A 27,092-nucleotide genomic window follows, 5' to 3' on the forward strand; every position below is an offset into this window, starting at 1 on the left:
GAAGTAAAGTTTTAAAGTTTGGAGTCAGTCACACCTGCTCATCTGTGTGTTGTCTGTGATGGCTGCCACCCTCATGACAGAGCTGAGTCAGTATGAGAGACCATCTGGCCTGTGAAGTTCAAGACATTTATTATCTTCCCCTTCACAGAAGTTTGCTGGCCACTCCATTCAAGTAAGTAGGCAAGGTGGGAACCATGTTAGTGAATGTTTCTCAATCTCTCTCTCTCTCTCTCTCTCTCTCTCTCTCTCTCTCTGTGTGTGTGTGTGTGTGTGTGTGTGTGTGTGTGTGTGTGTTTGTGTGTATGAGCTTTCCTAGGTAAGAGCTCCTTGGTGTATGGTAGATATGATAGATGACAGTCCAGCACAGGTGTCCAAGTGCTCATCCTTGCAACCTGTAACTGTGTTACCTGACCTTTAGCATAAAACTGTGAATGATGTCTTTAAAGATTATAGTGAATGCCAAAAATTGAAATAGCTGTTTATTATAAATGCCCTCTGTTCTGTTTCTTTTATTTATTGTGATGGTTAGATATTGTTGCATAACAAACATTTCTAAATGCTGACAGTTTCATGTAATGGCTTTATTCAAATGGGACCTGATGGGAGACTTATTCTGAGCTTGATTCAGTAAAAGTATATGCGTGTTTGTGCAGGAGATCTGTGGCCTGCTATCACAATACTATGTAAGAATCCAGGATTGTTTGCAAGTTATGCTCTGGTTGGGATGATTGACATGATTCTTGAGTATGAAGGATATTTATAATGGATGATATTGACATTGCTCATCCACTACCCTTTTAGTTGTTGTGAAAAAATTCAGAAAGTTGTGGATAGTTCACTTAGAACAACAGAAGGATTCATTTTTTTTTCTAGACAGCACTAGAAATTTTCAAGTAGAAATGGAAAATAAGAATTCCTCACCAATATTCAGTGAGCAAAACCCTTACACATGGAGAGTACTTTTCCATCGTTAGTGATTACTTACAGTATGAAAAGTCATATTTGCATAGCAATACAATATGCAATGTACAAGTCTATCTCATCACATTTAAGATCCTCTCTGATTCTGAAGTGAGATAAATCAACCTATTATTTCTCATTTACTTTCTGTTGTAGCCCTCTCTTGGAGATGGAGATTACATAACTGGTTTTTCCTGTGGTAATGGTAGATACAGCAGACACCAAGCTGCATAAGAAAATAGAATCCCAATAAAGAGAAGAAAAGCTTCTGCCAGTTACAATAAATAAATAAATAAATAGGTTAAAAACTCACATTCTTAGGAAGAGCAGACAAGGACAGTGAAATACAAATTAATGATGACTCCAAAATAAAACTATGCAAATGACCTTCATTGTCAAGTGTGGGATTTTTCCACCTGAGGAGCACAGCACATAGCAAAGTATTTTCCTACAGTCAAACCAAAGTTAACTTGGTATGATCTATGTCCTTAAAAGAAAATATTCTTCAGAAATTCATGTTGTCCCATACATAAATGGGATTTTCCAATCTTTCCAACCCATGATGGAAAACAAATTTGAGGGAGTGTGCAACCAGTTAACAGTGAATGCTGTGTAGATGTCAGAGCAGAAATCTCATAAGGTGATTTAGATACCTTACATTTTTTTTGGAGAAGTTAAAATCAAAGAAAGGGAGATTCCAGAAAGTAAATAGCAGACAGGTCTCATTTCACAATCTGGTCAAAATATTGTAATTTCTTGCTCTGAGGCTTCAAACCTTGCAATCAGCAGTAGTTTTGAAGGTCCAGGATAATGGGAGCTTTTATAGTTTCTCAAAGAGTATTTTCAGAGCGCTCTTGATGTCCTTATTCCTCAGACTGTAGATGAAGGGGTTCAGCATGGGGGTGACCACAGTGTACATCACAGAGGCTGTGGCAGTTGAGTGTGCATTTTGGGCAATAGAAGAACTAAGATACACTCCCAGGAGTGTGCAATAGAACAAGGAGACCATGGAGAGGTGAGATGCACAGGTGGACAAGGCTTTGTACTTGCCCTGAGCTGATGAGATGGCACGGATGGAGGACACGATCTTGGAGTAGGAGTAAAGGATACCACCGAGGGGGCCACCAGCCAGCAGCACAGCTGCAACATATATCACCAGGTCATTAAGGAAAGTGTCAGAACAGGCTCGGTGGACTACCTGATTAGGTTCACAGAAAAAGTGGGGGATTTCCAAGCCTGTGCCAAAGGACAGTCGCAACACCATTAAGCTGTGCAATAAGGAATGGAGAGCACTCGTGACCCAGGATGCCAGCACCAGAAATCCACAGAGCCTGGGGCTCATGATGAGCGTGTAGTGCAGGGGGTGACAGATGGCCACAAACCGGTCATAGGCCATCACAGCCAGGAGGAAATTGTCCAGTCCTACAAATAATGCAAAAAAGTAAATCTGTATAATGCAGCCTGCATAGGTAATGACTTTACTTTGCATTTGGATGTTCACCAGCATCTTTGGGACCGTGGTAGAGGTGAAGCAGATGTCTACAAAGGACAGGTTGGAGAGGAAGAAGTACATGGGCGTGTGCAGGTGGGGGTCTGAGATGGTGGCCAGGATGATGAGCAGATTCCCTGTTACCGTGATCAGGTACATGGAGAAGAAAAGCCCAAAGATGAGGGGCTGCAGCTCTGGTTCCTCTGAAATTCCCAGAAGAAGAAATTCTGAAATTTTTGTGTCATTTTGTGCTTCCATGTGCTTTGATTGACACCAGGAAAGAGAAAATTAACATCACTAATTTTTCTATCTGGTTCCCTTTAAGGCATCCCCCATGCCATCTCTAATTAGGAATTCCAGTCCCTGTCCACTTTTCACCAATGGATCATATACTATACAGTTTTATTAACTACACTTTTTTGAAAGTATGGGATATAAGTTGGGTCCAACCATAATCCTTGCACTTTCTAGGCAGTAAGCTTTTAAAATAAAATATTTTTGCAGAAAAAATACAAGTATGTAAGGAAATGAATAAAAATCAGGAGCTGAAGGAAGATTTTGAGAATTTTCACCATAAAGAAATGATACATATTTGAGCAGATAGATTTTAACTTTATATAATGTCTACATGTATTAAAACAACACATGGCATCCCCTAAATACATAGAGTTTCACTTTATCAGTTAAAATATTAAAAACATATGGTGAATTCCACATTTGTATATACCTATAATGTACCAATTTACAAAACAATAAATAGAAGGGGGTAAGGCTGGCATTTTCCAGCAAGGTGAAAGGGGAAGGAGAAGAGACTAGGAACTGAAATGGAACAAACTATTTTCCATGCAAGTGTGATTATGTCAAAATGAACCTCATTGTTATGTATAGCTGTAAGGCACTAATACAAACATTAAAAATATTTCAAGAAAGAAATGATCCTATAACATGTCAGATGGTAATAGTTGTCATAAAGAAATCATTGACAGGTAAAAAGAGTGGATGGAAGTGCTATTATTTATGGGACACAGGCAAGACAGGTGAATAAGATGATATTTAAGTAGAGATCTCAAGATGGAATGATGAGATTGTATACAGAGGTGTGTGCCTGTCTGGAGGAGTGAGCAGTGCAAAGGTCCTGTGGGTGATGCTCTTTCAAAACCAAGCGATGCTGTCAACCAGAACAAACAGGAGGAGATCAGTGAAGGACCCAGTATGAGAACAGGGAGGAAGGAGGTGGCCTCCTTGACACTGCTGAAAGTTTGTGATTTCAAGATGCAGAGGGTCCTTTATCCACATGTTGTTCTTATCTTCTGTTTTAAGAACATTTACTGAAGGGTAGTTATATCTGAAGAGCTGCGTGTATGTAATATGTACAATCTGATGAGTTCAGACACACGGAGCCCTGGTGCCTCTTATGCAATCAGTGCTAGAGACACACACATCACCTTGCAGAGTGTCCTTTTCAATTTTGTTTTGTTGTTTTCTGTGGTAAAAACGATTAGCCCCAGATCTATCCTCATAGCAGGACTTCAAGTGTAGAGACATTTGTTACTGCCTGGCCCTGTGTTGCATGGCAGGTGTCTGGAAATGAATGATCTTATATAGCACTGACTATATACCCATGAAATCAGCCCGCATATTCCTTCCTGCCCTCCCAGACACCGCACTGTCCTATGCATTCATGAGATTGACAGCTTTACAGATCATGCACATGGAATCATGTAGTATTTTGATTTAAAAGGCATCCTGTGGATCCCTCCCAATTTCTCTCAGTTATTTAGGATTCAGATGGCTGTGTTATAATAGTCACATGTAGGCCAGACAACAACTATACAAAAAACTAAAAGGTTTCATCCTTAATAAACATAGATGTAAAAATCCCCTACAAAATACAAGCAAAATGAACTCATCAGCATGTAGGAAGATTATTCCCAGTTTGGAATACATGAGCTCAAGGGCCCTGGCTCTGAGGTCTGCTCACTGTATATGAATCTCTACAAAAGTCCACACCTGCCATGGCCCTCCATCCTCCTCTTCCTGTGATGTACTCTTGTGGACATTCTACCACAGATGCACTTATTCCCCTGCACTCTTCCTTTGTCACTATAATATAAGGTGCAAATGAGTAAAAATCTTACCTGCTTTGTTCACTTACATTATTTTCATAAGGGTTAAAAAAATTAGAACACCTAGAAAAGATTTTGAAGTTAAAGGTCTTCAGAATAAAGAATGACAGGTGAATAAATGAATTCAAAACAACTGCATTAAATGAAATGAAAATTTAAAATAAATTTTAATAAAAAGATCTGAAGTATAAATCATGTAATCCCACCAACATGAGTCAACATTGCATTGGCAAACCCTTGGAAATAAAATAATAAAAATAGGTACTTCTTTAGGACCATTGGAAGAAATAATATCCAGCGTTATTATCACATCCTATATAAAAACAAATGCACCCAGATGTGCTTATGACCACAGATGCAATGGCAAGAATAATGAAATTAAGTCACATCTGTGATTGAAATATTCTCAGAGCTCCCTTTAGGGGTCTCACCATGCATTGAGCTGCGTCCATTACATGTATTATCTCACTTATTCCTCAACTAAAAGAATGAATATTTATACCTATCATACAGAAAGGGAAACTCCATAAACATAATGGAGCTTTTATGTGTAAAATGTGAGCTCCAAGAAAGATTCAGGCAAGCTTCAGTTGAGTGAAAAATATACAGTCCACAGGATTGCAGAAGATGATTGCTGCTCGTCCAAATAGAAGTAATCACCCAAGGCAGAAAGGCAGTGATCAGGAAAAACATAAGCAAGAAGATGGAAAAAGGCACAGGAGGTAATTGATGACTACTAGTCATGCAGAAGAGGAAAAAAGTCTGCAATATGCCTGGCTCATAGATTTCACCAAAGTTTATATATCATTTCCCCCAAATATTTGTATACCTAAGTAAAAGAAATGGCAAACAGCAAACTTAGAAAAAATCTCCAATTTTTCCTTCAAAAGAATGACAGAAAGCTATGACAACAACTTTCATACAAGCAAATATTTTGCATAAGCAATTTGGAATTGCAGAGGAAGGAAAGAACAACCCACTCAAAAATATATTCAATTTCAGCAGAAGAAAAAGGAGATATAAGGTAAAGTTCCTTTGCTTCTTTTGACCTATCAAAACTTCTTTTCATGTGAATGCCATGAATGAGAGAAGATATTGTGCAATGAATGTCTCAAAAACTGTTGTTGTAAGATTGTATTTGTAAGCTAAGCAGTAGTCAGATACTAGAAACGAATATGGAAAACAGGCTCAAATATACTCCATGTTTAAAATTAAAGAAATAATACCCTCACTTCACTGCACTTCTCCCCCATCCTGATACTCCTTTCTACTTCCTTATTGACAGTCTCCTTGGCTATGGTCTAATTCTATGGGAATGCTTCCTACTACTTATTCATGAGTCTCACCCCATTGGACTTCTATGCTCACCACATAATTGTCCGCAGGATCTATGCACCGCAGAGTCTAAAAGACACTTCTCTTGTTAACACAGTGAATGAATTGAAATCAGTCCAGTAAGGAAACACAGAGTCCCTGAGCTCTGGGCTGAGCTGGCTTGGTTCTCAAGTGACCTCTGGTCCATTTTGTCAGGTTCCATCCTTGCTGACCCTTTCCTACAGTACCTGTCAGTGTCTCAGGCTCACCTGGACGGGGTGTCTAGAGAGAAGAGCTCGGTGGAAGTCTGGATTCCTCCCTGGTTGGTTGGTGATGGAGACGGACAGGCAGCAGAAGGAGTGAAGCCCTGGTCCCCTAAACAGACCTCAGACACCAAAAGAAACCACCTGGTTCTGTCCAGTGCCTCTCGAGGGACAGCATCCAGGCTCTATTTATATGAAGTACATACAGTTCCTCTTGTTAACTCCAACCCCTGAGTAGTACATGATGTCCCTGTGGGATATTGGTCTGAGCAGAAAAAAATCCCTGATTGTTCTCTGTTACCAAGACACGAGAATAGAAACTGGGTGAATCTGGTCTTTATTACTCTTTGTCCATGAATTTCCCTTCCATCTAGAAGTCTAACCTCCTTACACTTTTGCCCAATCCTTACTTATAATTCTCTCTAAAGTCTGAGTTATCTGAATTTGCTAGATTCCTCAGAACTCCTAATCACTGGCTTGTAAAGGGGACACCGATCCTGACATCTTTTGAAAATTGCTATTCCCACTTCATAGAAGGAGAGAACTGTGTCCGCTTTTTAAATAAAATTTGTGATAAGTAGCTACAGCTCTTGGCTTCATGGTGGTTTTTTTTTAATTATTATTATTGTTTTTTATTGGTTGTTCACAACATTACAAAGCTCTTGACATATCATATTTCATACATTAGATTGAAGTGGGTTATGAACTCCCAATTTTACCCCAAATGCAGATTGCAGAATCACGTCGGTTACACATCCACAATTTTACATAATGCCCTATTAGTAACTGTTGTATTCTGCTACCTTTCCTATCCCCTACTATCCCCCCTCCCCTTCCCTCACATCTTCTCTCTCTACCCCATCTACTGTAATTCATTTCTCTCCTTGTTTATTTTCCCATCCCCCTCACAACCTCTTATATGTAATTTTGTATAGCAATGAGGGTCTCCCTTCATTTCCAGCTTCATGGTGGTTTTTACAAAGCATGTAGAAGTTTCATTCTTGGAGCAAAAAAATTTTCATAGATTCCTTCATTTATAAAACTTTTGGTAATTATAAGAGATATTTTATATTTTTATGCACCTTGGATTGATGTTAGAATATTACAAGGGTAATCTCATTTAATTTCTACACGTACATTATAAGAAGTCAGTACTATTAGGGACCCACTTTACTTTTGCAGAAATGAGCTCAGAGAAGTTAAGTGATCTGCCTAAAGTTACAACTTGAGTTAAGAATGAGCTTGACTCAGAATGTTCCTGTTCTACTCCAGGGCAGTGGTCCTCCACCAGGGTGAGGTCTCCTGGAGACACTGGTGATGTCCAGAGAAATTTTGGGTCTGTAAACTGAGGAGTTGGTGCTGCACCTGGAGTTGGATGAACTGTACTTTGACCAAAGAGATAGGGAGCTATAAATATAGCCTGGGTGTTCACAATTCAATGTTATTAATTGTAGTCACTATGTTGTGCAGTAGATCTCATGAAGATATTCCTCCTATCTCATAGAAATATATATTCTCTGACAGCATTTTCTCAAATTTCCCTCCCCTAAACCACATCATCCCTGGTCACTACCATTCAATTCTTTAGTTCCATGAAATTGAAATTAATTTCTCTTAACATTATGACCTCTAGTCCCATCTATTTTGTTGCACAGGACAGGACTTCATCTATTTTTATGGCTGAATCATGTTCCATTGTGTATATGTGCTGCATTTTCTTTATCCATTCATCAGTTGATGGGTACTTAGGTAGATTCCATGTCTTGGCTATTTTGAATAATGAATGCTCTGACAAATGTAGAAGTGCAGATGTCTCTTTGAGATATTCACTTTTTTGCATGAATACTGTTATGGTTTAGATATGAGGTGTGTCCCAGAAGCTGATGTGTTAAACAGCACAGACATTCAGAGGTGAAATGGTTTGGTTATGAGAGACTTCACCTGATCAGTGCATTCACCCACTGATAGGGATTTACTGGGTCGTAACTGTGGGCAGGTAGGGTGTGGCTGGAAGCATGAAGTCACTGGGGTCATGACTTTGGGATTTATACTTTGGTCATGATGAGTGGAGCTCTCTCTGCTTCCTGATTGCCATGCCCTGAGCTGCTTTCCTTCTCTAAACCCTTGTGCCATGGTGTTCTGCCTCATCTCAGGACCAGAGCAACAGAGTCAGCCATCTATGTACTGGGACCTCAGAAAACATGAGCCCCAAGTCAACTTTCCCTCCTCTATGTGATCCTTGTCAGGTCTTTTGATCACAGCAGTGAAAAGGCTGACTAAAACCTATAGCAGAGGTGGGATTTCCAGATCATCACATGGTGGTTCCATGACTGAGCACAGAGTGTGGTCCAGTGTCAGAGTCAGCTTCTGCCTAAACAAGTCGGCACTTGCCTGCAGAATCTCACAGAAGCAGGGAGTAGAATAGTGGTCACTGGAGCCTGGGAAGTGAGAGGGGGAAATGTGGATCACCAGGTACCAGGTTACAGTTCCATGCCTGGTGTCAGTTTTGGTATTGAGTCACACAGTAGGGGCAACTCTAGTTACCAATAATGTATTGCATACTTTAAATTACCCATAGGGAGCATTTCAATAATCTCAGCACAACAACATTATAAATAAATAAATTACAAATATTTGATGTGATGGACATGCTACTTACCCCAATAGGTGCATTACAGAATGTTTACATGTAATGAAACTTCACATCTCACCCCCATAAATACCTACAATCAGTGTTTTTGAACAATTATTGTGTTGATTAAAAATTCAACATAAACCCCAATTTGTCTTCTCAGTATGAAATGTCACAGAAATGTCTTTTCATATTCTATATAGTAATGTACAAATTTTCTCATCCTTTGTGTATTACCCCTCAGAGTTCTCATTGTTTTTCTTTTCTTTTCTTTTTCTTTTTTTTTTTTTTGCTCTTATTTTTTTCCCATATGGATGATCCTTGCAGGTATCTTGGCATCAAAAACATATGATTGCTTTTGATGTTGAGAAATTTTTAATTTATTAAAATTATTTGTGCTCTTCCTCAAGGAGATATGATTGAAGATGAAATGCCACCAGAAACTAAGAATGTTCCCAGGACCCAGGCAGGCGACACAGAGCCTGATTCCACCACCCTGTGCAGTGTTGGGCTCATGGGCGCCGTGTTTGACCTGCTCTTTATGGCTCCAAGTAGGCCCAGAAGGATTGTTAGATTCTTTTCTACTATTTTACACTCTTAGCAATATCAATGCAGCTCGTGGTTCTTGATGCATTAAATAATTTCTCCTTCTCTTCTAATCCTCCTTTTTTGCAAATCTAAAACACACAATTAGTAAACATTTGATGTTTGTAGGAGGGTGAAATGCCTCACCTGTTTTCCATTTCACAGTTGGTTGTCACTCTTGTGTTGTCTACAGGAAGACTGCACCACCCCACCCACTACCTGGGTCTAGACAGTGCCTCACATGAAAGAGCGCATGTCCCTTCTTTCTGCCTTTTGAGTTGGACAACATGATGACTGACTTGGGATATGAAATTTATTGCCTGGAGGGATTCCTTCTGAGTGTGACTGGGAGGGCGTTTCCAGAGGAGAGCTGTATGTGGGTCAGTGGGTGGGTGAGGACTACCCACCCTGAATGTGTGTAGTGAGGGAAATCTCCATTGTCAAGGGGGTGGATGTGACAGGAAGGGAGAACAAGGGGAAACTCTTGCTGGGTTTTCCTTCTGGAGCAGAGCAGGTTTTCTGCTACTGCCATCCCTTCATGTCAGACTAATTTTTTCAGTCTTTGGACTATTGGACCAGCACCATCAGCCCTCGGGGGTCTTGTTAGCCTTTATTTGGACCAGGAGCTGCACCTTTGACCTCCATGGCTCTGTAGCTTTCTTGGATAGAGTCACAAGATTGGCTCTTCTGGCCCCCGATTATAGAGAGTCATTATGGAAATACTCAGCCTTTGTGATTTTGTGGGTCAACTTTCTATCTATATCTGCATCTCTATCATCCTGTGAATCACTCTCGAGTCTTGTCTTTGTTATTTTTCTCTGGAAACCCTGACTAAAAAAACAAAGGACCTGCTTTAGTTGATAGAACATGTGCTGATATGATGAGCTCAGAGATTAAGAAGTTGCAAAAAAATAAAGAAAAAAGAAAAAAAAGAAGTTGTAAGAGGCTTATGAAATTCTACTGCTTCTCCTTTCCTCCCTTGTTAGGAAAACGGGCACTTCTCACTTAAGGGCTGTTTCTGTGGCCACATTCCCAGATTGATGCCACCTGTGGAGCAAAGAACACAGGACAGGGCAACGTGCCCTGAATCCCACAAGCAATGTCACTGGGACTCCTCTTTCTTCATATGAAAGCATGGGAATTTGAGGCACTGTTTGTTATGAGAGAAAACATGAACCATACCACCCTTTTATTGTGTTGAAAAATATTTAATTGTTAACTACCAGCCAGCTGGACACTGCAGTTACAAGCTTGTTCTAGTCTGCATTGCTGGGTGTCATGCAAATGCGAGTTAAAAATTGACTGTGAAAATGGGAAGAGGAGGTGGATAATCAGTATCAAGTTTCCTGCAGCACAGTCTGGTGACTATTGTCCTCAAAACCCTAACATATATTTTATGTACAAACTAGAAGTGAGCAGCTTGGGGACTCCAAACACGTGTTAATTACCCTGACTTGTTCAGTACATAATATATGCATGTGTTGAAATATCAGACCACACCTAATATGTGCAACTTTAATATTTTAGTCAAAACTTAAAAACTTTGAAGGAGATTAAAATATTAAATGCTCTGAATAACAAGTACATACTGAATACATGCACTAAATTACACACTCTATCCCATAAATGTGTACAATTAAAGTTATAATTTATTTAAAAAGTTAAAGATTAAGTCTTTGAATACATTTTTAAATGCAATCATGGTCACTGTCTTATGTTCTCTAATGATTTATTTAAAAGCCCATAAAATGCTACTCATACTAATTATTAGTGTTACCAATTGGTTGAGGGTTCTTTTGTTCAATTTGGAGAGAAATGACAGAGGCAAAAAGCAGCTCTCTTAGTGTTAGTAGCTCTGAGCTTTGAATATCAGCAGCTCTCAGGTACCTCACTGCTCCATAGTGGCTCAAGGTAGCAGCTCTTGGCAGTTCAAAGGAGTTCTATGTTGCTCACTGGCTACTACTAGCTGCTCTCAGTGTTATTAGTACCAGCTACTGGCTAGTTGGAGTGTGAGCAGTCTTTAGTGTCACTTGATCTTAGAGCAAACTTTTTTTTTCACTTTACTTGAGACAGATATAAAGAGTAAGCAAAATGAAGCATCTGAAAGAAGCTCTATTAGAACCCATGCTGCAGCATAAGGGAAAGGAATACATGGACTGACCCAGTAATGCTAGAGGAAGGTCAGTTGTATAGATAAAGAGGTCAGGCTCATGCGTAGGCACAGTGTCCAGCTGGCTCAAACCAGATTTTCTGCTCATAGGTAGGGAAGGCAGTTCTCTGGATAGGAGTGGGGAGACGTGAAGCAGCTGAAGAGGGGAGGAGTCATCTAGAGAGGCTGTAGACAGAGACATCTGTGAGGGTCAGTGGTGTCCATACCTCCAGCCAGGCACAGGCTTCTGCAGATGGTGGCTCCCATCCTGTCTTCCTGGAGGTCTCTTTTCAAATACCACTTATTGGCCTGTCTTGCCTGGACACCCTGTACAAAATCAGACTATGTCTTGATATTCTCATTCATAGTTGCTTTTTTCCCCTAATAGTAACTGTCACCATTTGGCTTGCCACATGATGATTTCTTCCCCCCCTTATGTGTGCTTGTATTATTTATCCTATTGAAGTGTTAGGAATACTTGCTTTCTTAGTCCTGGTCCATGATTCAGTAGATATTGCCTGGAACATGATCACCACTGAATTAAACTTCTTAAATTCATAAAATAAATTCAAAATTGAATACATAATCTATTGGGTAAAGGTGAGGATAGGACTGGGATTCTAAATCAGAGATGCTTAAAAATATGTGGTGCTGATGAAAAACATTTCTCCATACCTTGATATTAAAAAAATAACTCATCCAATACATTTTTTTTGTTGTAAACATGAATTTGCAGGTGAGTGAACTGTGTGAACATTTACTGTACCCTTATTTTCATTTCATCTTTTATGTCCTAAAAAGTGCTCATGAGCAAAGGATGACTTGAGAAATAACTTGAATCCTGCCCTGTTGAGCCTTGGCAAGAAGGTTTTGCACAGAGTGTGAGGGATTCCCCTACAATATGCATGTTCTCCCCATCTCCCTGCTCACCTGGAATGGAAACTCACTAGTGGTCACTTTCTAATATACCACAGTGAATCACATATATGTGGTTACACAATATAAATCATATTAGAGGACAGGTCAGTAGAATAGAATAGCCCATGAGGGAAGGTAGAGTGGAGAGAAAAGGAAGGTACTGGGAATAAACTTGATTGGATCAGGTTCCGTGCATATCTGAATATCTCCTAACATATCCCAACATCATGTATAATTTTAGTGCATAACAAAAAATAAAATTTATCTATACACACTGGAATATTACCCAGCCTTTAGAAATAAGAGAGAGCTGTCATGTGCAAAATGTGAAAGGACACACCGGGGACACTCTGCAGAGAAATAAGCAGGCACAGAAAGACCAACACTGCATGGTGTCACTTAGGTGTGGAGACTAAAGGAGTCAACCCTGTAGAAAAAGAGCAGAAAGGAGTTTCCTGAGGGAGTCATGGGAGAGAAGTTCCACTTGGGGTATCATGGGGTTAAATCTTTGAAAGGCGGAAGAGGGCGTGAGATGGAGTAACAGGATGAATTTTCCTGACATTAACCCCATCTCTTGGGAATAGAGAATCTGATGGAAAAAGAAATGTCCTTTCCTGTCACAGAAGCAGAGTGTGGCATAGAGACCCTGATTAGCTGACAGGCAATGAGGAGGGAGGGCAGAGGGAGGTTGAATAATGTGTCAGACAGGAGAAAATTCTAGACTTCTAGAGCAAGCAAGGTAATGACAGTTTATAATGGTTCACTATGTATTTTCTAAAACACTAGAAGGGAGAAGTTGAAACATGCTCAACAGAAGAAATGGTAAATGTAAGAGGAACTCAATTTGCCATATATCCTGCGTGGGTTAGTACACATTTTATGCATGCATTGAATTCCTTACCACATTGTGCTTCATAAATATGTATAATCATTACATGACAATTAAAATGTCAGAAGAAAGCAAACTTTGGTCAATATACTGATGGTTCTCCTAAATAAATGCGAAATCTCTGTGCAACACATTTACCAGAGTCTTACCCAATTTGGGGAAAGAAAAATCAGAAATATCCAGCTTCTTGTCTCACCTAGCATGAAGAGAGCTGAGAACACTTGCAAAGAACAGAGTCCAGGTAACAAAAGACATGAACCAGATCTTTAAAAGACGCAATTTACCAAAACTCACAGCATGAGAACTAACAATCAGTAGAAAGTTGAACAACCCTGAAAAGTCTTTGGGAAAGTACCTGTGGGTTCCGTGACCTTCCCATCAAAGACTTTGCTCTGTGTGTCTACACTCACCAGCATCTTTCAAGGTAATGGAATCAAAACATGTCAGAAAAAGCACAGGTTGGAGAAAAAGAAGTTCAAGAGTATGTAGAGGTGGGACTCCACGAGTAGAGCAAGCATTGGGATACTCTATCAGTTACCTCTTCCACAAGGATTACTCTCACTGGTTTGCAGTGAATAATATTAATATAATAGCTCATCAGGAAAAATAGGAAAATTAAAAACCAATGAGGGAGCTGTGTTTAACTCACTGATAGGTATGTGTCAGGATGGGGCCTGAACCTGCTGAGAGTCCCCTCTGTCACTGAGCTACATCCCAGCCCCTGGCAGAGTTTACCACACAAAGCACATCACTGTTTACATTTCCCCATAGATACATGTATACGAACATTTTTTAAAAAGGCAAACAGGAAGTGGATAGGAAAAAACATTCTTTTTTGAAGCCTTGCAATCAAAACCTGGAATAAAAGCTGCCCAAATTCACTTTACTAAAGGAAGGAAAGAAAGGTCTTGTACAGAAAATTGGAATATGGAAATTAGCTGATGAGAAAACGTACAAGTACATTCAGTGTTTGTAGTGAGGAAATTCTGGCTGAGTGATGTTCTTCAGCACCCTCATTTCAACTGTTCAGTTCATATTTTCCCACGAATATCTGGCACGAGAGATGATGTAATGGAATGTGTGGCTCACAAATCACTGCTGAAAGGTTGCCACCATTCCTTGTCTGGATCATTCTCACCAACAAGGAAATCAACCCCATAGAACAATGGCACAAAATGTCCATGAATTGGTTCAGGACAAAAGAGCATCACGGCCTCACACAGCATCATGGCTGAACCCTAGAATCACAATGCAGAGACTCTCAGAAGAAGGTTCTCAGGAGAAAGTACTGATGAACCCTCGGAGCATAAACCCAGATGGAAGACAAAGAAATGGAACTGAGAACATCATGGATGTATTCATGCATGTTGGGCAAGAAATAAGGAAAAAAACCCTGGAACCATAGAGAACATATTTAGAACATATAAGACAATAAACCAAAGCAAAACAGATTTTTAAAATAATTAAAATGGCAATATTTAATAGAAGGTGAGCCAAAATAGACAGGGAATAAAGGACAGGAATTCATGACACCATGTTTGAGTCTGTCAAGCGATCACACTGTCACCTGAATGTCTGCAATGTTGTCAGTTAAACTTCAATAAAGCAGGAATGGAGAAGGATCACAGCTACATGAAAGCATCCACCATCAAAGGAAGTGGAAGTAGAAGGCAGTTGTGCCCTGCTAGGTGGCCTTTGGCCCCTTGCTGGCTACACATGTGACTTCCACTTCATTGGACAAATATTTACTGAGCATAAATTACTTACCAAGAACCATACTGGGCCCTGGGACTGTAGCTTAGTGGCTTGGCTACCACGTGTGGGACACCAGGTACAATCCTGAGCACCACATAAAAAAAATAAATGGATAAAGCTGTGGGTGGTGGTGCACGCCTGTAACTCCAGCCACTGGGAGGCTGAGGCATGAGGATCACAGTTCAAAGCCAGCCTCAGCAAAAGTGAGGTCCTGAGCAACTCAGCGAGATGCTGCCTCTAAATAAAATACAAAATAGGATTGGGGATGTGGCCCAGTGGTCGAGTGCCCCTGAGTTCAATCCTGAGTACCAAAACAAACAAACATAAAACTAAAACAAATCAAATGAAGGCATGCAGTCCATCTACAACTACAATAAATAAATAAATAGGGCTTTTGTAGGCTTCTGTCCTGCATCCAGAGCCTAGGTCTCTGTACTATGCTGAAGCTGAAAACAAACCACAGGGATAACGCTGAGAACCCTGAGAGCCAGGAAATGTCTCACACTTCAGAGTCACAGGTTGTTCTGCTGTGTAGGAACTGAGGATCCCAAGTAGCCCTACTCCTGAGAACCAGGCAATGGATCACTAGGCAATGCTGAGCTGATGTGGATCTGGGGCGAACAGTCTGGGCCTCTCAGAACACACACTGAGCCTGGATGGGCTGAATTCAAGCTCCCGTTCGCCTGCTTTCCGCAGACAAACAGCTGTGACTCAGCACTAATCCATCCGGCTGAAACAACTGGTCGGCCCTTCTGTTCCTACGGAGGTAAATGCCAACCGAGCCTTCATAGGTAGTGGCCACAGGTTTGAAACGGGGCTTGGGAGAGACAGTAAGGACCCACCCGTTGCATTGGTCACCCGGTAAAGGGAAACGAACTGTCGCCATTTGCAAGAGATACCACCATGGCAGAGAACTGACGTCATCAGACTGCGGCGGAGGAGATAACTTCATTGAAACCTGCGGTACAGGTGTGTAATTCCCTAACCTTCCCTCTCCACACATCGGGGAAACCTTAAGGGCCCCTCCCAGCTCTCCCGTAAGGGCCCCCCCCCCAGCTCTCCCGTGAGCACGATAGCCAGACTGAGGGAATCAGAGGTGGCGTGGGACCCGCAGCGGGAAACTCCCGGCTACCGCTCCCACCAGTGCTGACAACTGAGGTCTCTTGCACCAGCTACGGGGGCGGGGGAGCGTGGCTACCGGAAGGCAAGTAAAATTCACTGAGGATTCTCATCCCCAAGCTCTACAAACTTAGGGTCTGAGGGAATGGCAAACTGGGAGAGTGTGCCCAGTCGTTCATGAAAACAGGGCTCCCGGGAGCAGCAGACCTGGCGTGTAGCCAGTATTGTGGTGAGCGGCACCCGTGAGAGGGGCCTGGCTAGAGGAAAAGTGGGGAAGTGACTAGACACAAGAGGAGGCCCTAGGCACTCAGGATTGGAGACTCGCTGCACAGTGATTGGTTCCCGCATATTGACAGGAGAAACTTGGCCTGGTGGGCAGAGCGCCACCTACTGGAAGAGAAGTTAATCAAACTCTAAGACTGCATTTATTAGGTTTTTTTTTCTCTTTTTTTTTGATTTGGGTTTTTTCTTTCATTTTCATTTTTCTTTCTTGTTTTTTAAATTTTTTTTTACAATTTTTAAAAATTTTTTTTCTTCTAATTTTAATTTTAACTTTTTTATTATTATTATTATTTCTTTTTTTTTCTTTTTTATTTCCTATTTTTTTTCCTTTTGTCTTTTCATTTCTTTTCAATTTTCTTATTCCCCTTCCTTGAATTCTACTGCTTACTCTCATTCTCTTTAGTGACTTCTTCCTTTCCCTTCTAATACCTTTCCTGCCAAGCATCAAATAAATTTATAGGAGTAAACAGTAACTCAGCAGTCAAACAGAACAAGAAGTAACATGAGCAACTTGAAAAAGCAAGGAAGAAAAGGAGTACAAACAATGAAGGACAGCCTAAATATTCAGGAGGACCTAGAGTCATCAGAAAAATGGTCATATAAAGAACTCAAGGAACACCTTAGACAGATGGAATGGAACCTTAAAGAGGATAAGAGACAGCAAATTCAAGCAGCGAAAGAACACATTGAGAATGAATTGCATAAACAGATAAAAGAAGAAGTTAAGCATCTTTATCAGGAGATAGAGATTATAAAAAATAATCAAACAATAATTCTAGAAATGAAGGAAATGATAAACCAAATTAAAAACTCAATTGAGAGTATCACTAACAGAGTGGAGCAAGTAGAAGCCAGAACGGCAGATAATGAAGACAAAATATATCATCTTGAAAAGAGTCTAGCCAACTCAGAAAGGCTGGTAAAAAATCACGAGAAAAACATCCAAGAGTTATGGGATAACATAAAAAAACCAAACTTACGAGTCATCGGGATAGAAGAAGGTACAGAGATTCAAACCAAGGGAATGAGTAACCTGCTGAATGAAATAATTACAGAAAACTTTCCAGAAATAAAAAAGGAAACAGATATACAAATTGAAGATGCATACAGGACACCGAACACACAAAATCACAGTAGACCAACGCCAAGAACATTGTTATGAAGATATCCAATATACAGAACAAAGAGAAAATATTAAAAGCTACAAGAGAAAGGAGACAGATTACATTCTGGGGTAAACCAATAAGGTTAACAACGGATTTTTCATCACAGACGCTGAAAGCAAGAAGGTCATGGAACAATGTATTTCAAACACTGAAAGACAATGGATGCCAACCAAGAATTCTGTATCCAGCAAAATTAAGCTTCAGGTATGACAATGAAATAAAAATCTGTTGCAGTAATTCACTTGCAGGTCAGCATGGGAAAAGAAAGAAAAAGAAGAAGCAGAGCAAGCGAAGCAGCAGCAGAAAAAAAAAGTCCTTTATTGTGTACAAGCAATCTTTTTATAGTATTGTGAACAAAGAAGGCAGCCTTCCAACATCAATAAATTAGGTCTTTCAGCTAATTAAACATAGCATACAGAAGTTTTACTTTCTAATCAGAAGTGACCCGCTTCTCATGGCTTATCTATTTTCAGCCTGGAGTATGTTGAGCTCTGCTCTTTGTTAAGAACAGATAATAAAATTTTTCTCAGCGCACTCTTAGCCCACTTGGCAGAACATCTCGTTTGCAGGCAAGTTCTCCCAAGGACAGCAGACACCTCGTTTTCAAGCATGTCTGTTGTTACCTATCTAAACCTTGAAGGAGCCTCTCGTTTGCGAGCAGGCTCTCCCAAGGACAGCAAAAATCTCGTTTTCAAGCATGTCCGTGGTTGCCTTTCTATATCTTGACAGAATATCCTGTTTGCAGGTAAACTCCATCAAGGACAGTAATAGTAACACAGTTACATCTGATTCTCTACAAAAATCTTTCATGGTAAACAAAAGTTAAAAGAATTTGCAGCCAGAAAACCAGCATTGCAAAGCATTTTGAGCAAAACACTACACGAGGAAGAAATGAAAAACAATAACCAAAACCATCAGTGCGAAGTGCCCCGGTAAAGACAGAGGGTGAGGGGAAAGATAATCATGGAGAAACAAACTAATTTTTTTTTAAAAAAGGATAAATAATCAAACATGGCTGGAAGTACAATCCATATATCAATAGTAACTCTGAATGTTAATGGCTTAAACTCTCCAATAAAGCGACATAGGCTGGTATCATGGATTAAAAAAACAAATCCAACAATATGCTGCCTCCAGGAGACACATCTGATGATTGGAAAAGACATACACAGGCTGAAGGTGAAAGGATGGGAAAAAATATACCACGCACACAGTCCTCGTAAGCAAGCAGGGATGGCCATCCTCATATCGAATAAAATCGACTTCAAGACTAAGTTATTCAAAAGGGAGAAGGAAGGACATTATATACTGTTAAAAGGAACCATTCACCAACAAGACATAACAATTATCAATATTTATGCACCAAATAATGGTGCTGCGACATTCATAAAACAAATTCTCCTCAAGTTCAAGAATCAAATAGACCACAACACAATAATTATGGGTGACTTCAACACACCTCTCTCACCATTGGACAGATCCTCCAAACAAAAGTTGAATAAAGAAACTATAGAATTCAATACCACAATCAATAAACTAGACTTAACTGACATATATAGAATATATCAACCATCATCAAATGGATATACTTTTTTCTCAGCAGCACATGGATCCTTCTCAAATATAGACCATATATTATGCCATAGGGCAACCCTCAGTAAATATAAAGGGGTGGAGATAATATCATGCATTTTATCTGATCATAATGGAATGAAACTGGAAATCAATGATAAAAGAAGGAAGGAAAAATCCTACATCACATGGAAAATGAACAATATGTTACTGAATGATCAATGGGTTACAGAAGACATAAAGGAGGAAATAAAAAAGTTCTTAGAGATAAATGAAAATACAGACACAACATATCGGAATCTATGGGACACAATGAAAGCAGGTTTAAGAGGGAAATTCATCGCCTGGTGGTCATTCCTCAAAAAAAGAAAAAAACCAACAAATAAATGAGCTCACACTTCATCTCAAAGCCATAGAAAAGGAAGAGCAAACCAACAGCAAATGTAGCAGAAGGCAAGAAATAATTAAAATCAGAGTGGAAATCAATGAAATTGAAACAGAAGAAACTATTGAAAAAATTAACAAAACTAAAAGTTGATTCTTCGAAAAAATAAATAAGATCGACAGACCTTTAGCCATGCCAACAAAGAGAAGAAGAGAGAGAACTCAAATGACTAACGTATGGGATGAAAAAGGCAATATCACAACAGATGCTACAGAAATACAGAAGACAATTAGAAATTATTTTGAAAACCTATATTCCAATAAAATAGAAGATAGTGAAGACATCGATAAATTTCTTAAGTCATATGATTTGCCCAGACTGAGTCAGGAGGATACACACAATTTGAACAGACCAATATCAATGGATGAAATTGAAGAAGCAATCAAAAGTCTACCAACCAAGAAAAGCCCAGGACCGGATGGGTATACAGCAGCGTTTTACAAAACCTTTAAAGAAGAATTAATACCGTTTTTGTTACTATTGCTCTGTAGTATAGTTTGAAGTCTGGTATCGCTATACCACCTGATTCACACTTCCTGCTTAGCATTGTTTTTGCTATTCTGGGTCTTTTATTTTTCCATATGAATTTCATGATTGCTTTCTCTGTTTCTACAAGAAATGCCATTGGGATTTTGATTGTCATTGCATTAAACCTATAGAGAACTTTTGGTAATATCGCCATTTTGATAATGTTAGTTCTGCCTATCCATGAACAGGGTATATTTTTCCATCTTCTAAGATCTTCTTCTACTTCTCTCTTTAGGGTTCTGTAGTTTTCATTGTATAAATCTTTCACCTCTTTTGTTAGGTTGATTCCCAAGTATTTTATTATTTTTGAGGATATTGTGAATGAAGTGGTTGTCCTCATTTCCATTTCAGAGGGTTTGTTGCTGATATACAGGAATGCCTTTGATTTATGCATGTTGATTTTATTTCCTGCCACTTTGCTGAATTCATTTATTAGCTCTAATAGTTTCTTTGTAGACCCTTTTGGGTCTTCTAGGTATAGAATCATGTCATCTGCAAATAGTGATAATTTAAGTTCTTCTTTTCCTATTTTTATGCCTTTAATTTCTTTCGTCTGTCTAATTGCTCTGGCCAGTGTTTCGAGAACTATCTTGAACAGAAGTGGTGAGAGAGGGCATCCCTGTCTTGTTCCAGATTTTAGAGGGAATGCCTTCAATTTTTCTCCATTCAGACTGATGCTAGCCTGGGGCTTAGCGTAGATTGCTTTTACAATGTTGAGGTATGTTCCTGTTATCCCTAGTTTTTCTAATGTTTTGAACATAAAGGGATGCTGTACTTTGTCGAATGCTTTCTCTGCGTCTATCGAGATGATCATATGGTTCTTATCTTTAAGTCTATTGATGTGGTGAATAACATTTATTGATTTCCGTATATTGAACCAGCCTTGCATCCCAGGGATGAATCCTACTTGATCATGGTGTACAATTTTTTTGATATGTCAATATGTAAATCAGTGGAAGTGTAACTGATGTGACTCTGCAATCTGTATACGGGGTAAAAGTGGGAGTTCATAACCCACTTGAATCAAAGTGTGAAATATGATATATCAAGAACTATGTAATGTTTTGAACAACCAATGGAAAAAAACCATATACATGAAAAAAAATAAATTCAACCAGAAAAAAAGAATTAATACCAATACTTTTCAAGTTATTTCAGGAAATAGAAAAAGAGGGAGCTCTTCCAAATTCATTCTATGAGGCCAACATCACCCTGATTCTGAAACCAGACAAAGACACCTCAAAGAAAGAAAACTACAGACCAATATCTCTAATGAACCTAGATGCAAAAATCCTCAATAAAATTCTGGCGAATCGAATACAAAAACACATCAAAAAAATTGTGCACCATGATCAAGTAGGAATCATCCCTGGGATGCAAGGATGGTTCAATATACGGAAATCAATAAATGTTATTCACCACATCAATAGACTTAAAGATAAGAACCATATGATCATCTCGATAGACGCAGAGAAAGCATTCGACAAAGTACAGCATCCCTTTATGTTCAAAACATTAGAAAAACTAGGGATAACAGGAACATACCTCAACATTGTAAAAGCAATCTACGCTAAGCCTCAGGCTAGCATCATTCTGAATGGACAAAAGTTGAAGGCATTCCCTCTAAAATCTGGAACAAGACAGGGATGCCCTCTCTCACCACTTCTATTTAATTTAGTCCTTGAAATACTAGACAGAGTAATTAGACAGACAAAAGAAATTAAAGGCATAAAAATAGGAAAAGAAGAACTTAAATTATCACTATTTGCGGACGACATGATTCTATACCTAGAATACCCAAAAGGATCTACAAAGAAACTACTAGAACTAATAAATGAATTCAGCAAAGTGGCAGGATATAAAATCAACATGCATAAATCAAAGGCATTTCTGTATATCAGCGACAAAACTTCTGAAACGGAAATGCGGAAAAACACTCCATTCACAATATCCTCAAAAAAAAAAATAACATACTTGGGAATCAACCTAACAAAAGAGGTGAAAGATTTATACAATGAAATCTACAGAACCCTAAAGAGAGAAGTAGAAGAAGATCTTAGAAGATGGAAAAATATACCCTGTTCATGGATAGGCAGAACTAACATTATCAAAATGGCGATATTACCAAAATTTCTCTATAGGTTTAATGCAATGCCAATCAAAATCCCAATGGCATTTCTTGTAGAAACAGAGAAAGCAATCATGAAATTCATATGGAAAAATAAAAGACCCAGAATAGCAAAAGCAATTCTAAGCAGGAAGTGTGAATCAGGCAGTATAGCGATACCAGATTTCAAACTATATTACAGAGCAATAGTGACAAAAACAGCATGGTACTGGTACCAAACCAGGGGGGTGGACCAATGGTATAGAATAGAGGACACAGAGACTAATCCACAAAGTTACAACTATCTTATATTTGATAAAGGGGCTAAAAGCATGCAATGGAGGAAGGATAGCATCTTCAACAAATGGTGTTGGGAAAACTGGAAATCCATATGCAACAAAATGAAACTGAATCCCTTTCTCTCGCCATGCACAAAAGTTAACTCAAAATGGATCAAGGAGCTTGATATCAAATCAGAGACTCTGCGTCTGATAGAAGAAAAAGTTGGCTCAGATCTACATATTGTGGGGTCGGGCTCCAAATTCCTTAATAGGACACCCATAGCACAAGAGTTAATAACAAGAATCAACAAATGGGACTTACTTAAACTAAAAAGTTTTTTCTCAGCAAGAGAAACAATAAGAGAGGTAAATAGGGAGCCTACATCCTGGGAACAAATTTTTACTCCTCACACTTCAACTAGAGCCCTAATATCCAGAGTATACAAAGAACTCAAAAAATTAGACAATAAGATGACAAATAACCCAATCAACAAATGGGCCAAGGACCTGAACAGACCCTTCTCAGAGGAGGATATACAATCAATCAACAAGTACATGAAAATATGCTCTCCATCTCTAGCAGTCAGAGAAATGCAAATCAAAACCACCCTAAGATACCATCTCACTCCAGTAAGATTGGCAGCCACTATGAAGTCAAACAACAACAAGTGCTGGCGAGGATGTGGAGAAAAGTGTACACTTGTACATTTCTGGTGGGACTGCAAATTGGTGAGGCCAATTTGGAAAGCAGTTTGGAGATTCCTGGGAAAGCTGGGAATGGAACCACCATTTGACCCTGCTATTGCCCTTCTCGGACTATTCCCTGAAGACATTAAAAGAGCATGCTACAGGGATACTGCCACATCGATGTTCATAGCAGCACAATTCACAATAGCTAGACTGTGGAACCAACCCAGATGCCCTTCAATAGATGAATGGATAAAAAAAAGTGGCATTTATACACCATGGAATATTACACAGCACTAAAAAATGACAAAATCATGGAATTTGCAGGGAAATGGATGGCACTAGAGCATATTATGCTTAGTGAAGCTAGACAATCCCTAAAAAACAAATACCAAATGTCTTCTTTGATATAATGAGAGCAACTATGAACAGAGTAGGGAGGAAGAGCAGGAAGAAAAGATTAACTTTAAACAGAGACATGAGATGAGAGGGAAAGAGAGAGAAAAAGGAAATTGCATGGAAATGAAGGGAGACCCTCATTGCTATACAAAATTACATATATGAGGTTGTGAGGGGAATGGGAAAATAAACAAGGAGAGAAATGAATTACGGTAGATGGGGTAGAGAGAGAAGATGTGAGGGAAGGGGAGGGGGGATAGTAGGGGATAGGAAAGGTAGCAGAATACAACAGTTACTAATAGGGCAGTATGTAAAATTGTGGCTGTGTAACCGACGTGATTCTGCAATCTGCATTTGGGGTAAAATTGGGAGTTCATAACCCACTTCAATCTAATGTATGAAATATGATATGTCAAGAGCTTTGTAATGTTGTGAACAACCAATAAAAAAAAAGAAAAATAAATAAATAAATAGGAACCATACTAGGCATTGTAGTTGGAAGTTGGATAAGATACATCTTTGATACTCTATGAATCCATATTTTGGATGAGTCCATAAATTCAATAATATTGATTTGAACAAAAGGAAGAGGTTCATATAAAAGGAGAAAATCTTTGAGTTAAGTTTATTTGCATCACTTCAGAAATGTAAATGAGATGCCAGACAACATTTTTACAATACCATAGTTACACACCCCATCACTGCTGAGCATGTATGGCTGACACAGAAGATTTGATTCATAAATAAGCCCACAACAGGCCCAGGCATGGAGGCATATGCCTGCAATCCCACCTACTCAGGAGGTTGAGGCAGGAGGTTTGCAAGTTCAAGGCCAGTATGGGCAGCTTAATGAGAGCTGGTCTCCAAAAAAAGTGGTTGGGGATGTCGTTCCATGGAGCAGTATTGGTCTAGCACGTGTCAACCCCTGGGTTCCATCACCAGAACAGAAAAAAAAAATAAAGAAATCCAGGAAGACAAGCACAGCACATTCTTGCTCATGTGTTCAGCTAACAAAACGACTTCATAAACGTAGTTGCCAGGAGTTACAAAGGGTAGTGGGGGCAGTTGGATAGAGGGAGCTTAAGAAAGAGGATAAAATCCAGTTACACAAGAGAAGAATGTTCTAATGTTCCACATAACAGTGGGGCGACATAGTTCACAATAATTTAGTATACAATTTACAAAAAGCTAAAGGAAAAGGGTCCACATCTTGACAATAAAACAAAACAATGAAGTTAAGACGATGGAAATGTTAATGACCCTCTTTCTTATCATTATTCATGGGCACAAGTACTGATCATGACAGAGTACCTCATCAATATGTGCCATTATTCCCAATCAATAAGAAGCATACATAAATGAAAAAAACAAGTCAATATTGCTGATGACAGAAAATGTGCAGTTGAGTTCATACAAAGTTAAAATAACTGTTTAGTTAGTAAAAAAGGGTGGTACACTATAGAACATATTGAGCAATTCCTAGGGCAGGAAAATCCCAAAGGAAGATGCAAAGAATGAGTTTTTGCCTTGAAATGCACCAAGCACAGGTAGCCACAGCTAGGTGGAAGGGTTGAGGTCTCTGGTCTCCAATATGGCGCACACTGTGATTCAGGAGAGATGTGCATGGACCCTTTTTCTGTGAGGAACGATCTTGCTGAGGACTCTCCCCAGGGCCACCTTGATGTCCCTGTTCCTCAGACTGTAGATGAAAGGGTTCAGCATGGGGGTGACCATTGTGTATGTCACTGAGGCCATCAGAGTCATCCTAGAAGACTGTGTGGCTACAGAACTGAGGTAGACCCCAAGGCCAGTGCCATAGAACAAGGAGACCACCAGGAGGTGAGACCCACAGGTGGAGAAGGCTTTGTACTTGCCTCTGTCTGATGAGATCCTCAGGATGGAGGAGAAAATCTGAGAATAGGAGAGGAGGATGCCAGTGAGAGGGAAGATACCCAGGATGATGGTCTCGGAGTACAGCACTATGTTGTTGATGAGTGTGTCAGAGCAGGCGAGCTTGAGGACTGCAGGAAGATCACAGAAGAAGTGAGGGATTTCTATGTTGGTGCAAAACGAGAGCCTCAAGATGGTTAAGGTCCCAGGCAGGGCACCCAGGACACTGACCAACAAGGACCCCAGAGCCATGAGCAGACAGAGCCGTGGGCTCATGATGTCCACATAGTGCAGGGGGTGACAGATGGCCACAAAGCGGTCATAGGCCATCACTGTCAGGAGCAAGTTGTCCTGGCATCCAAACAAAAGAAAAAAGTAAACATGTGAGATGCAGCCTGCAAAGGTGATAAGTTTGCTGTGAGTCTGGATGTTCCTGAGAGCCTTGGGGATGGTAGTGGAGGTGAAGCCAATGTCAGCCAGGGACAGGTTGGAGAGGAAGAAGTACATGGGCATGTGCAGGTGGGAGTCTGAGATGACAGCCAGGATGATGAGCAGGTTGCCTGTGACTGTGACCAGGTACATGGCCAGAAGTAGGCCAAAGAAGAAGGACTGCAGGTCAGGGTCATCTGTGAATCCCAGGAGGATGAAGTTTCCAGTTCCTGTTTGGTTTCTTTCCATGGTGCTGGTGTGTTTTCCCAGGAGGAAGAGAAGGAACTTCAAATTCACCCCAGATACAGATTCCCCAGGATGAACCCAATGTCTATTATTGACACCCTGGGAACTCAAGAAATCATTTGTTTTGTCTTATCATCGGATCTCTTTGCTGACAAATTGTAGTTATTATTGTTACTTGATGAAACTGGCTCTAGATCATTGGTTCCCCAATGGGCATCACTTAGGAACTTGCTGGAAATGTGAATATTCTCTTTCACTCTGTGTTTTAACAAGCCCCTGGGGATTCGGAGGCTCACAACCATAGCAGGACTGCGGCTGCAGTGCCTGAGCCTCCCTAAGCAGTCCTCCCGCCCCAGCATCCCTGCTGGCTGCTCTGGGGTGTTCTGCCACAGACACATGGGATGAGAGCGTCCTATCCAGGCAGGTCTGTGAGGCATTGGAAGGCTTGTTGTTTTACTGTGCTGCTTTTCTGGAATTTCTACGTGTGTCTCCCGACCTTTGGTGGCATTCTGCTAACACACATAAAAAGTATTGCTATTATTAAGCATTGTTTCCATTTCCTCCTGATTACCACTTTTAAAAATAAATCCAACCAACAAGCATTTTTCTAAATAAAGAAATCCTAGCATTTCTAAATAGAAATGTGAATCTTATGGATATTTTCCATCATCTGATTCTCATCACATCCAATTATTCCACCACATGGAAATGGCTCTTCAAATCCTGCCCATTCTTTCTCAGTTTTCTTTATGACAAATACAGTTTGGATTAATTTTAATTTTATACTTCCTTCTCTTAAGATGTAAGTGGCCTCTGTCAGTTTTTAAAATTCAGGTATAATCTTTGTCACTTTCTTATAAA

General features: G+C 39.8%; 2 protein-coding genes across 2 annotated transcripts; both read right to left on the reverse strand.

Moving 5' to 3' along the window:
- Nucleotides 1-1,780: 1,780 nt before the first annotated feature.
- Nucleotides 1,781-2,707, reverse strand: LOC308644080 (olfactory receptor 7A17-like; the record flags this gene model as incomplete). Its single annotated transcript, XM_081284775.1, has 1 exon — nucleotides 1,781-2,707. One exon carries the CDS (start codon nucleotides 2,705-2,707, stop codon nucleotides 1,781-1,783), a length of 927 nt encoding a protein of 308 aa, XP_081140901.1.
- A 22,567-nt stretch (nucleotides 2,708-25,274) lies between these two features.
- Nucleotides 25,275-26,234, reverse strand: LOC308644070 (olfactory receptor 7C2-like; the record flags this gene model as incomplete). Its single annotated transcript, XM_081284764.1, has 1 exon — nucleotides 25,275-26,234. The coding sequence occupies one exon, from the start codon at nucleotides 26,232-26,234 to the stop codon at nucleotides 25,275-25,277; it is 960 nt and encodes a 319-aa protein (XP_081140890.1).
- Between the last annotated feature and the right edge of the window lie 858 nt (nucleotides 26,235-27,092).

The sequence above is a fragment of the Spermophilus citellus genome (genome assembly GCF_964194105.1).
Source record: "Spermophilus citellus genome assembly, chromosome: 3".
Lineage (NCBI taxonomy): Eukaryota > Metazoa > Chordata > Mammalia > Rodentia > Sciuridae > Spermophilus > Spermophilus citellus.